The following is a 12,274-nucleotide window of genomic DNA, read 5'->3' as shown; positions in this document are numbered from 1 at the left end:
TACCGGGCGACACAGCTGTCAGGCTGATGTTATGATTTTACAACACAACCAGTGTGGCCAGATTATTTTGCCGGTTTTCGGTAGGCGCATCAAAATTTTATCGGTAGTTTTCGGTAGGTTAAAACTCGAAACTTAACTGAGTTAAAAAAAGTAAAAGCGAAAGAAGTGTTGCGTGATGGGGGGGGGACCTAATGCGCAAAATGAAAGTTCCATCTCACGGAAATATGCATCCTTTATCTAAGATATGGATTAGATTTGGTTCAGCGGTTACACAAATGAAGGTCTTTCTGAAGTGTCGATGTGAAAATTGTACTGGGAATTGTAAGCCAAAGAAGAACTAAGATGCACATTTTTTCTCAGTGGTGGCAAGTAGTGTTGGCCGTTCCGGTCCGAACCTAGTAAAAAAGTTCCGTTCTTTATGTAGGCCGTTCCGTTCCGATCCTTTATACAAAATCGTTCCGTTCCGTTCATTCCGTTCTTTCCGTTCTTACCTTTCATTCCGTTCCGTTCCGTTCATTCCGTTCATTCCGTTCCGTTCCGTTCATTTCGTTCTTTCTGTTCATTCCGTTCTTTCCGTTCATTCCGTTCCGTTCAATTCGTTCTTTCCGTTCACTCCGTTCCGGTCTTTGCCGCTTCAATATTGTTAGCAAGGTGCTATCGTTCGTGCGTTCCGTTCTTTGAAAAAACCGGCTTTGTCCGGCTGTTGCTTGCTGCATGCAAGATACTTGTTCACTCTTTCTCGCACACAGTATGTGTTGCATGTGCACTCTCCCATGCTCACAGGAATATTCATCACACTTCGTCGCGTCGCGTCGTTTATAAAAATCGTGATAAGCAAAACCAAAAATGGTGTTGCATTTGGTATTATGGTGCAATTTATAACATCTATTATACTTTTTGTTATAATTTAGCTTATCTTAACTAGACAAATAATTATTATAAAATTTAAATATGTACTCATATGGCAGAACGGGTTGGAAGAGATGTATTATAATATGTGATTATGAATCCGCACGATATCCGCTTGATCTTGGCACTCGGCATGATTCCAATATTTAGCCATTCGATTCGAAGCATTCTGTTCCATGCGACAACCGTTTGAGTGCCGTGATGTTGTAAACGATTTATGTGAAAAAAAAACTATTTGTTTTAAGTAGTAAGTGAAATTCAAATAATTAGTCAATCTCGTGAAACAATCGTCAACTCGTACCACTCAATAACATCGGCATGGGTAAAAGCCTCGAATGGATCGAGCCCCCATACGCTGGGATGATTATCCTGCTATGGGCATTGAAGTTACTGATAGCCAAGCTTATTAGTGGTACAGGAAGGCTTTGACCGAAAATGGTCGTCGCATCTAAAAAGTTTAAAAAATGCTAGGTAATAAATGCATGCTTTATATTAGCACAGCTGGTACAGCTTACTGGACATAGGTTGAACCCATCTGCATTTGGTGATTTCAGCATGATGATTTAAGAAACGCCTTTTCATATCCTGTCTCAAGTAACAATCCCCACCTCCCCCCCCCCCCCCCCGGATGACAGTTTGGCTTCTAAGCTCTGGGCCGGTTCTTTTGCACCCCAGGTTCACGTTCCGTTCTTTTTGAAAAATGAACTAGTTCCGTTCCGTTCCTTTTTTTTAACGAAATTCCCAACACTAGTGGCAAGTTCTTTTTCTCGGGGATCCACCCGACCGCTTAGGGCCGCAGCAGTGCTCCATTGGATACGGCTTTATCGTACGTGTTGTCATTTGATTTTCGCTGAATTATTTAGATTGATTTGATTGTTTGGCTGAGTTTCATAGTTCAATGATTAAAAAAATTGAGATTTTTTGCTTGAAATCCCAGATATACATATCCCAAAACAACGGACTTCGGATCCGATCCTGGGCCAGACCCGCACCGTGTGTTTGTACCTACCCCTCGACTGAAAATTTAATTCTCTTTGTCTGTCAGGTGAGCTTAAACCGCGGACAGCGAGATTCAAATTGAAATTTAAATAATTTTCTTTGACGAGCAATTCTCGGAATCCCCACAACTGACATTTTCTACTTATTAAGAACATTAAATTTTAACGGATAAAACTAAAAAGTGCCAGGCAAAAAAACGTGCTTCAGCGCGATAAGTAACAAATGAGGATAGCGATCCTTGAAACAGCAACCCAAGCGCCACAGATTAAGCTTGAACGACTGAAAAATCAAATATCTGTGATTTTCGGTAGGATAAATGGAAAATCGGTAGTTTTAGGGCGGTCATCTGTGAATCTGTAGGCATATAAAAAAACGGTAGGAATACCGATAAATCGGTATTTCTGGTCACTCTGAACACAACATCAAACGTAAACAAATCGTCTGCAAACGATCGTTTGCATCGATGCAATCTTTTGTGTGATAATAAACGCCGCCTGCAGTGATAAACTTGGCTTGCATTTTTTACACTTTTTCAAACTACCATCAATTTTCGTCAATTTCGTCGAACTTTGTGCGTGACGCACGGAGCGAATGCGGGCGTAGTGTGTAGTGCTTGGCTGGGTGATAACATCATGTCGTTGTACAAAATACGGTACGTTGAATGTGATTTGTCTGTTGCTCATTGTTATTTCAATTACCTTTAATTGGGAAAACCATTTGCTTTTGCAGGGTGGCTGACTTGGAGAACATCTTGGAACCGGATGAGATAGATCTGAAAGTGCTCCGAAGCTTCTGCTTCAATGGTATGAAACGCCCACTGGTTACACCGCGTTTTCTATGTAGGTCAGTGCTGTGTAACCCATTTATGCTTCTCCTGTTCCGTAGGCATACCGGACTGCAACGGATTTCGAGCGCTGTGCTGGAAGCTGCTGCTCGGCTATCTGAGCCCCAAAAAGGCAACATGGCCAGCGAAGCTTGCGAAGCAGCGCGAACTGTACAAACAGTTTGTCAGTGAGTGTCGATAGGCGGTGGTGGAAATCGCTTTCGCTGAGCGCTATTTGTTTCACGCTGAAACACGCTGCTATTCTTTTCAGAGGAAATGGTAATTTCGCCCGGCGAACAGGATGGCCCGGAATGTATCGATCATCCGCTGAGCGACGGTCCGGAAAGCAATTGGAGCACGTTCTTCAGGGACAATGAGGTGTTGCTACAGATCGACAAGGACGTGAGGCGGCTCTGTCCCGACATTTCCTTCTTCCAGCAGGCAACCGAGTTCCCGTGCGAGTTCGTGAAAGAGCGCGAGCGAAAGCTGCACGTGCGAGTCGCTCCCACGACGCTCAGTTCCGCCAACGTGGAGCGGAAAGGTGTCGGTATGACCAAGGTAAGCAGAGACAGGCGGGCTTTTGTTTTTTTAAACACGTTAATCAACGTTACTTAACAATCCTTTCCAAGTGCGTTAACTAACTAACATCGTCTGTTGTTTTCCCTCACAAATAAACCACGACGCTCAAAAAGCAAGTAGGTCTAACTAACAAAAACACTGCTAGACGGTCTGACACACAGCCATCTCACACATCTTCCCATGCTTTTGTAGATCAATCTCATCACGAAACGGGCGACGGAAAGCTACGAAGCGATGGATGCGGGCCAGGAAGCGCACTGGGAGGTGGTCGAACGGATACTGTTCCTATACGCGAAGCTTAACCCCGGCCAGGGGTACGTGCAGGGCATGAACGAAATCATCGGGCCCATCTACTACGTGTTCGCGTCCGATCCGCACCTCGAGTATCGCCGGTACGCCGAGGCGGACTGCTTCTTCTGCTTCACCGCGCTGATGAGTGAGATACGGGACTTTTTCATCAAAACGCTCGACGAATCCGAGGGCGGCATCAAGGGCATGATGGCGAAGCTGTCCAACCTGCTGCACGAACAGGACGCCGAAGTGTGGGAACGGTTGCGGGATCAGGAGCTGTACCCGCAGTACTACAGCTTCCGGTGGCTGACGTTGCTGCTGTCGCAGGAATTCCCGCTCCCGGACGTGCTGCGCATCTGGGACTCGGTGTTTGCCGACGACAAGCGGTACGATTTTCTGATCAAAATCTGCTGCGCTATGATACTGTGAGTGTGGGAGGCACAGGGAGCCGTTGTACCTTCTCGAAAGGAAATGCATTTTTTAACTTTACTCTCTTGACAGCTTGCTGCGGGAACAGATATTAGAAAACGACTTCGCTAACAACGTGAAGCTGCTGCAGAACTTTCCACTGATGGACATCAATCTCGTGCTGCGGAAAGCGACCTGTCTCGACTAGCGGTTTCAGTACGTACCGGGGAGCAATCCACTTTTTGATACATTTATTTTCAATATATGATTATTATTTTTTTATATAAAACACATACACACACTCAACTCGTTCCAATAAAACAAAACAATCAAAACGAACCAATGCACATTAATAAAAATAATTAATAATTACCGAATTTCGGATGCAGCCAGAGGAAAGAAAACACACATAAAAACGGGACACGGTTTTTCTTCTTTTCACTTAAATTGCAACAGTTTTTTCTTCTTCTGTTCGGTCTGGCGCAGTATTACAATCCAGGTTGTGTTGTTCCCGTTGCAAGGTTGCTCTGGCTGGCCTTGTCCTCTCAACAATTGTGGGTTTGTTTGTTTGTTTTGTGTGTGTGTGTGTGTTTACTTTGCTGCCCATGCCCCCATCATGCATTTGCGCATGCAGTGTAGGTACATATTCATTTTAAATTTCTTGTTTGCTTACTTAGTTAGTTGTTTTGCGATTTTCATTTTTATATATCTTTTTGAAAGAATCAATGACCATTATAATTTTTAATGTGTGTATATATATACTTGATTCTAGTTATATTGCCACGCTATACTAATAAGTAGTAAGTCTTTTAATTTGTTGTTATCTTGCGTACGATTTACTTTTTTGTTTTCTGTTTTGTTTCTCTTTTCTATTAACTCATGTTCTATGCAGAAGTTCAATTGTTGTAACATGCACACACACACACACTCATTATTTTTCGCTCTTCCTCTGTTTTCTCTGTTCTTTCTCTTTAGGTTGTTTGTTTTATGTTCGTGCTTTTCCCATTGTTTTCTATAGTTTTGTTCCTACTGGAACGTAGCACTGTTACTGTGTTGTGTTCCGTTTAAGCTACTCTGTAGTTTGTTGCTTTCTCAATTACAGCTCCTGCTTAAAAATATATTTTTCGACAATGCCTCCTATTTTGTATATATGCTCTCCCTTACAATCTATAACTTGCGGGCTTATCATAACGCTTCTCTCTGTGTCTTGTGTGTGTGCGTGTTTGTTGTGTATGATTTTCCAGTTTGAAATCCATTTAGTTTTCTCGTACACAGTAAACACTTTCACGTCTTCCTGTTCGGTTTTCATTTCCTTCATTTTTCTTCCCACTTTCATCCTTAGATTCGAATGCTCCGGTAACACGTGACTCTCATCATTGGTCTTACATATTTGTTTATATTATTTTTTTGTTTTTTTTTTCTGTCATTTTTGTCAACACATTTGATTATCATTTCGAAACACTTTTCATAACTTTTCCTTGTTTTTATTCCGTTTCATTTGCTCACATCCGTTTGTTTGTTCCTATCTATTCTTTTAATGGTTGTCTGCGTGTTTTTTGTTTGCTGTTTGGAACGTGTTTCCCGTGTTGAAGGTTTTAGTATATTTGGTTAACTTCTTTTGCATGTTTTGAAAATCGCACGATCGATTCATTCAACACGCTTGAACGATGATGAATCGTTTCGGGAGAAACCTAACATAATTGCAGGTGTGTCCGTTAGTATGTTTATATATTTAGTGATAAATTTGTTCGTCTTTCTTCCCTCTTTCGCTCCGTCGTAGCCTAATTTGGTGGTGGGATGTGGTTTTGTGCTTCGTGGTTTACTTGCGTTTTGTTTTGTTGCTAATGCTGAGTGTGTAGATTATGCATTTGGGGTTCGTTTTCCCTTTTTGTTACTTGCTGCTACTCGACCGGAGGGAGGAGGCTAAAATTGACATTTTTACTTTAAAGGGTTGATGTGGTTTGCAGAGAAAAGGGGCCAGTAAAACCAGTCCTCATCCGCTCTGTGGATTATTGGTTGAACGATCGCAACGAACCGGTATAGAGGGATAGTGAAAGATAGAGAGTGTTGTTTTTACTTGTTGAATTGGAGTTTGAGCAAAGATAAGGTCCAACAGGTGGTAAAAGATGTTTTCTCCAGGCGGCTTTTCTTATACAGTATACAGACTGTGCACAGTTGTGTAATAGTAGAAGTGGTAATATTAGTAGAAGTACTAGCAGCAGTGGTAGTAGTACAAAACACTGGAAATGAAAATCGATTACTACCTAGCTGTTGCTGTCTAAGTCTTTGGAAATGTCTCACTACATTGTGTTGTTGTTTTGAAGGTTTGTTTTCTGAACACGTCCAAATTCGATAAGGATTTCTTTAGATAGGGTTTGAGTTTGGTTTATTTTTTTCTTCAATTTTCTGTTCTACAAATTTCGCATTTTTTTCCTTCTGTATTTTTAGGTATATACTTTTTTTTTTCTTTTTTGTGTATGCTTCTCAGGCAAAATACTACCCATCCAATGGTACGGAAATATCCATAACAATCAGACAGCAATTTGCTTACAGCGTATAGAGCGTGCTTTAGTAATAAGTTGCCTTGCCCGAATACTCTGCGACAGTGTTAGTGCTAGGAGAGTACCTTTGTGTCTTCCTTTTCTTTCTACTAACACTTACGTGTAAGGATATAGAGAGGATGAGATAGAAGAGCATAAGAGTAAATGTCGAAGGTTTGTTTTTCTGTTTCGTAGTAAAAAGAGATAGGATAGCATGAGGTTAGTAGAATAGAGATTTTTTCACTACAAAAGGTGTCACGAGGTGTGCTTGATTTATTGTTTTTTTTTCTTAAAATTTGGTGAAAAATCGGACATACGTTACGGATGTTCCGCAAAAGGATCCTCAACGAACCGAGCGTATTTAGGTTTGGTGTTTGATACGCCGGCTGTTCTATACTTTAGTGGTAGTAACGAGAGTGAAAAAGGGTGTATAGATTCTTTTTTTTTTTGTAGAAGGTTAACGCTTTTCTTATATGCTTTTTCACTTTGTTATGTTCCTCCACTTGGATCGATTCAATTGTCCTATTAATCGTTATGCTTGTTTTATTTTTTGTTTTTTTTTGTTTGTTGCTTTCTAAGACCAGAACACTACGAGCTCAAATTTGGTTAAATTTTGTCTTTTCTGTTTCATTTTTCATTTTATTTTTTGTTTCTTTGACTTGACAAGCTTCACTTAGATAATACAAATTCCGTTCTTTCTTATCTCATTCCACTGATAAACAGTAAGTTTTCTTGCTTTGCACTCATTAGCCTTCGTTTTGCTTACTTTCTCATGCTCTTGTTAGCTTACGTTTTGAAATCTCTTCGCACTGCTAAGCACACTGTTGATTTATTTGTTTGTTTGTTTTCTCCTTCCGATTTCTATTACGAATGCATACTGCGTGATTCTACCTTGGAACATTTAGCTCATGGAACGTTGGTTTTGATTTCGTATTGTTTTCTTGTGTGTTTTTCCTACGGCAAACTAATTTTGTTAACGCGCGTTTTCGGGTGCTTTCGATCCGTGTTGCCCGTAAGCGTGTTGGGTGTGGCATTTCATGTTTTGTATCTCTTGTCCTTCCAACCTTTCGGAGCACTTTTTTCCCTGATAAACATATCCGCATACCGGCAACGAAAGGCTTAGGCGCTTGAGAATCACATGCGGCTGTTAGGTATGCGTGTATGTATGTTTAGGTGTGTGTGTGTGTGTGTATTTATTCCTTCGTTAGTGTGTCAAGGAATGGGACAGTGATACGAAAGGATCAAGAGCACTCGCTCCGCCAAGAAATGCTCGTTAGTTTTATATTATAGAGCATTAACAAGGGTATTGCATTTGCCGATTTTTTCGCCCAGGATCTTTTTTGAAAAGGGAACATAAAAGTGACACACACACACAGACAGACCCACTCACACAACTTCAATCGAAACGGTGGCAGGATTTAATGATAGACAAGATTCGATGCCAGGGAATGGAAACATTTGATACGACGACTTTCAAACGGCAACAAAAGCATCATCCGTCCAAGAGGCACCGATCAACCGAGCGAAGAAATCAGGTTTCTATTCACGCAAGGCAACTGGCTAATGGCAGTGCGCATCACACCCAGGAGGACAAACTTCAAACGTAGTTAAAGATCACACTTTCAACGTTCGAGTAGTATGTGTGTCTGTATGGTGGGTTCATTAGTTCACTGCCATCGGTTTTTGTTCCGGTACAGTGCAACCCGAGATTGGAAAAAGTTTGATCTCTGCGAGCGCTCCGGAAGGAGTCGCGGCAGCTAGGCAACGCGGGACAGCCTTTCCTTTGAAGCTGCAAACCGTGGAGTGAAATAACAATCGCTCGCAAACTTCTGTATCACGGGAAAGTTTTGTTTTTTCATGCTCACTGAGCAAGCTTGTTGTTGTTGTCACTGCACTAGACGAACCGAATACCCTTGGTAGGACGGGTTCTTCCATTTTATTCCCGTCAATAGATATTGCTTCGAGCGATTGAATAATGCTGCAACAGAGGTTACCAAAAAACGATGCACAATCTACGACTAAAGCACTACTTAGCTTGATTTTCCGGTCGGCTAAACAGGAACTGGCGAGATTTTTGGGAACTATAATTGTATCCTTCACCCGGAACGCACTTTTGCGGAAACTTCTCACTAGGACACAGTCAGTAAACAGCAAAACACCAAAACAGCAAAGCACCAGAAAACAAGGCCGTCGGCCATTTTTAAATCGCTCCTCGAGCCTACCTAAAACTAGTGGAACGGAACAAGGACGTCCAAACCAATGCGAAGTAAGCGAACGTGGCTTGTCATAGTCTGCTTGACCCGCACAACATTGATATACCCAAACAAGTGTATGTACAAACGTTAACCTCAGCAGGCGACCCCATTGCTTACTCCTATCACCAATACAGAGGCAGTGAGGCAGTGCTGCCAGCGATGCCAAGCCGAAGAAGCCGAAGATACCCGAGCCCGGCACGATCACAAAATGGTGGTGATCTGGGCCGAGCCGGACGCGTAGTTGCTACCGTCGCCGATCAGATTCTCCAGATGCTGCTGCGGCAGATGGTGGTACTGCTGATAGTGGTGCTGCTGGTGCGTATGATGGTGATGGTGATGGTAGTGATGGTGCTGCTGCTGCGGATGTGCCGCCCCCGATATGCACGTGATACGGTCCGGGACGATCGTGTCCTCGAAGTCACTGTTGCTGCTCACGGTACGGTGGTAGTGTTGGTTTTGCTGCTGCGAGGACGAAGAGCGTTCATTGCGACCGCCACTGCCGCCGCTGCGATGGCTGGAGGAGTAGCTGGCGACGCGCCCTATCGAGTTGCGCTCCTTGGAAGTGCTGGTGCTACCACCTGCTCCGGTTGCTCCCCCACCACCACCACCGCTGGCTGCTCCCGCACTGGCGTAGGAATGGTAGTAGTGTCCGGATGCGGCCATACCACCCGATTGCTAGGTGTGGGTCGAGTGCGAGTGCGCCACCGATATGGAGGTGGTCATCGCAAACGGGCCCTCGTCCTTGCGGCGCTTGTCGAGCGAATCGTACAGCGGGAACTCGCAGCACAGGATGAACTTAAGTGCCCGCGGCACCTCCGCATAGATTGCGGGCGGGATCGGTATCAGAGGCGACGTGCACGCCTTGTACTTGCGGTACTCCAGATCGCTGTTGGCGATTGGGGGGAGAGTTGGAAAACAGAGATTAGGATTATAATTTAGTAGAGAAAAACATAATTTAAATCTGAGCATGAAAAGGTAAAGTTAATTTCTTGGCTAGTTTTGGAAATCAGTTTAACGTTTTAATTCCCTTTAAACTGATCTCCTGAGCTTAATAAGAGAACAACTCCATCTAAACAGCTACATCATGATTTCTCGCTGATTCTGATATCATCCACTACGACAGTAGTCGACTAACCTAAATTGACCCAATTTCTATGATCGTAGAGTTTGTGAAGAGACAACCTAATAGACCAAGAATAGAAAGAGCCTTAAATAACTTTGAAATAAATAAAGGTTAAAGAGCCGCTATCTAGACAATATGCGACCTTCGAGTCGTACTTTGCCCTCCAGCATTCGATCTTGTTCTAGCTTTGTTCAACAGCTGTTTTTGGTCTTTTTCGCTGAATTCGCGTATGTGTCGCAGGGTATATTTGACTTGTAAAATAGCTGGAATTGGGATATTCAATTCAATTCATAACAAACTCGTTCCATTCATCTTTTAAAATCAAAACGGACTTGCTGGGAAGTAGTTACCAGATTTAACTCATTCAATCCTTATTGCACACATCATTACAGCTTAAATTTTTGTCCTACTGCTTACCAAATTTTGACTAAATACTAGCTGCCTCAGGCAGTATTTTATTGTTGCGTATACTAAAGCAACATCTCGAAACGAAATCGAATTGAAGCTTATGCTCAACATCGTTCGAGATCTAAACGAGTTTAACTTAAGAGATAGAACAAAATGAAGTTTAGCGTCATCTACAAACACATTTACTGTGCAGTCATCGTAAAGAGTTAGCAGCCTTATAATCAGAATTGCAAAATGTCACTGTCAATGTCATAAAAAAATCTGACTGAAACAAAATCCATATCACCGTCACGTACTCAATTGTGATAATCAGAGGTGATATTCAAAGCGATTAGTGTGATCATTGTATGATTGGTGACATTTTTGCAACCAACGCTTGGTCAGTCGCTATGTCATGACTTTTTTTTACTGTGATCAGTTCTGCAAAATGTCACTGACATAGTCATGACCAATTCCGATTGAAACAAAATCATGTCAGCGTCACGAGCTCTACTGTAATGATCAGAGGCGAGCCTCAAACAGTTGGTGCGACCATCGCATGCTTGGTGACATTGTGTGCAACCAACTCTTAAGGCCGGGCTACATTGATCGTACTCTCTGGTGTAATTTCAATTTTCACTAGCGCATCTGGCGGCGGCTGGAGGAACCGTCGTTTTTGATCGTCGAGGGAATGGTTGTGCAGGATCTCAAATGTAAGTTGTTTTTTCATCGTTTTTTTTATGCAAAAATGGCTGAAATACTTGCATAACGTATTTATCTATCAATTAAAAAGCATTTCCAGTCCAGTTAAAGTAAAAAAACATAGAAAAATAACATATTTTCTGAAGCGGCTCCAAATTGTTTGGCAAAATGCTTCGGTCAGCCGCCGCCAGATGCGCTAGTGAAAATCAAAATTACACCAGAGAGTACGATCAATGTAGCCCGGCCTTTAGTCAGTTTCTTGGTCGCAACATTCTCAGTCGGTGATCATCGCGATGGTCATGGGAGATGTACGGTGCTTGCGAGTGGTTCCAAGAAACATAATGAGCATGTTTTCTCGCTCTGTTTGATCCGACAAATAATCAAAAAGGACAGAGGGAGACAGCATGCTCATTTTGTTGTTTGAGCCCACATGCCAAGTATATTTCAAGAATGTCGTGATTATCACCGACAGAAAATGTCGTGACCAAGTGAGTGACCAAGAGTTGGGTGCTAATCAAAATGTCACCAAGCATGTGATTGATCCTCCAATTGTTTGAGTCCCGTCACTGATCATCTCAGTTGTGTACATGAGCTGATTTGAGCTTCGTTTCGTCATGAGTGTTGGTGACTGAAACAGTGGCATTTGGCAGCACTTTACACAGGTAGAAAAAATAATGATTATGCTTGCGCCAACATTAAGCTAAGTTTGTCAGTCAGAGTACCGTATTGGACTCAAGATTTCGCATGTCGTGTTCGGCATGTCATGCACGCACTTTTATTGAGTATCAACAATGAACGTCAAACTACCACGGATATGTTCATTGTTTTCGTTGGTGAAAATCTCGTGATGCGCATTGCATTTTGCAACACTGCATTTAATCGAACTTTCAAATGAATTAAAGTGACCGAGTCTTTAAAAAAATTATGCCACAAATGAGTTTAAAATGAGTCCTTGTTTATTTAACACTTCTTCTGACTCATTGCGCACATCACAATCGTTCTTTACGTATGACTCACTGGGCACATCACTATGGTTCATTACCTACTTCTCAGATGAAACACCTTCCAATTAAAACCACAAATTAATGTGTGTATGTATGGTCAATGATCCGTGTACCATAAACAATAATTGACTACCAATTGGAAGAAAGGGAACATACTGTGAATACGCACACACAGATTGTCAAACAATAAAGAAAAGAATACCATAAAATGACACATCGTTGCCAACTGAATATGTGGACGAAGAAATGAGCAA

At 42.3% G+C, this 12,274-nt stretch overlaps 2 protein-coding genes across 6 annotated transcripts in view; one reads left to right on the top strand and one right to left on the bottom strand.

Annotated features, from left to right (window-relative positions):
* Positions 1-2,322: 2,322 nt before the first annotated feature.
* On the top strand, positions 2,323-4,328 carry LOC121593149 (TBC1 domain family member 13). Of its 2 annotated transcripts, XM_041915259.1 has the most exons (7): positions 2,323-2,560; positions 2,638-2,711; positions 2,794-2,919; positions 3,003-3,289; positions 3,424-3,426; positions 3,503-4,026; positions 4,103-4,328. In XM_041915259.1, exons 1-7 carry the CDS (start codon positions 2,541-2,543, stop codon positions 4,215-4,217), a joined length of 1,149 nt encoding a protein of 382 aa, XP_041771193.1. In that variant the 5' UTR covers positions 2,323-2,540; the 3' UTR covers positions 4,218-4,328. The 2 variants fall into 2 exon arrangements, with proteins under 2 accessions (XP_041771193.1, XP_041771194.1); XM_041915260.1 differs by lacking the exon at positions 3,424-3,426.
* Positions 4,329-9,479: 5,151 nt separating this feature from the next.
* The window catches only part of LOC121593150, a 50,467-nt gene continuing 47,672 nt past the window's right edge, over positions 9,480-12,274 (bottom strand). For all 4 annotated transcript variants that reach the window (XM_041915261.1, XM_041915264.1, XM_041915265.1 and 1 more), the window contains exon 6: positions 9,480-9,690. In XM_041915261.1, the coding sequence (XP_041771195.1) occupies positions 9,480-9,690 (211 nt within the window). The remainder of the gene's footprint in view (positions 9,691-12,274) is intronic.

Source organism: Anopheles merus, chromosome 2L (genome assembly GCF_017562075.2).
Source record: "Anopheles merus strain MAF chromosome 2L, AmerM5.1, whole genome shotgun sequence".
Lineage (NCBI taxonomy): Eukaryota > Metazoa > Arthropoda > Insecta > Diptera > Culicidae > Anopheles > Anopheles merus.
The sequence above is the reverse complement of the archived record's forward strand: the minus strand, read 5'-3'. Positions and strand labels throughout refer to the sequence as shown.

What these genes read in the sequence shown, in the direction of transcription:
- LOC121593149 (XM_041915259.1), top strand. Translation starts at nt 2,541, where the DNA reads ATGTCGTTGTACAAAATACG. An exon ending in ATGTCGTTGTACAAAATACG is followed by an intron (nt 2,561 to 2,637) that starts GTACGTTGAATG and finishes TTGCTTTTGCAG; the next exon opens with GGTGGCTGACTTGGAGAACA. An exon ending in ATCTGCTGCGCTATGATACT is followed by an intron (nt 4,027 to 4,102) that starts GTGAGTGTGGGA and finishes CTCTCTTGACAG; the next exon opens with CTTGCTGCGGGAACAGATAT.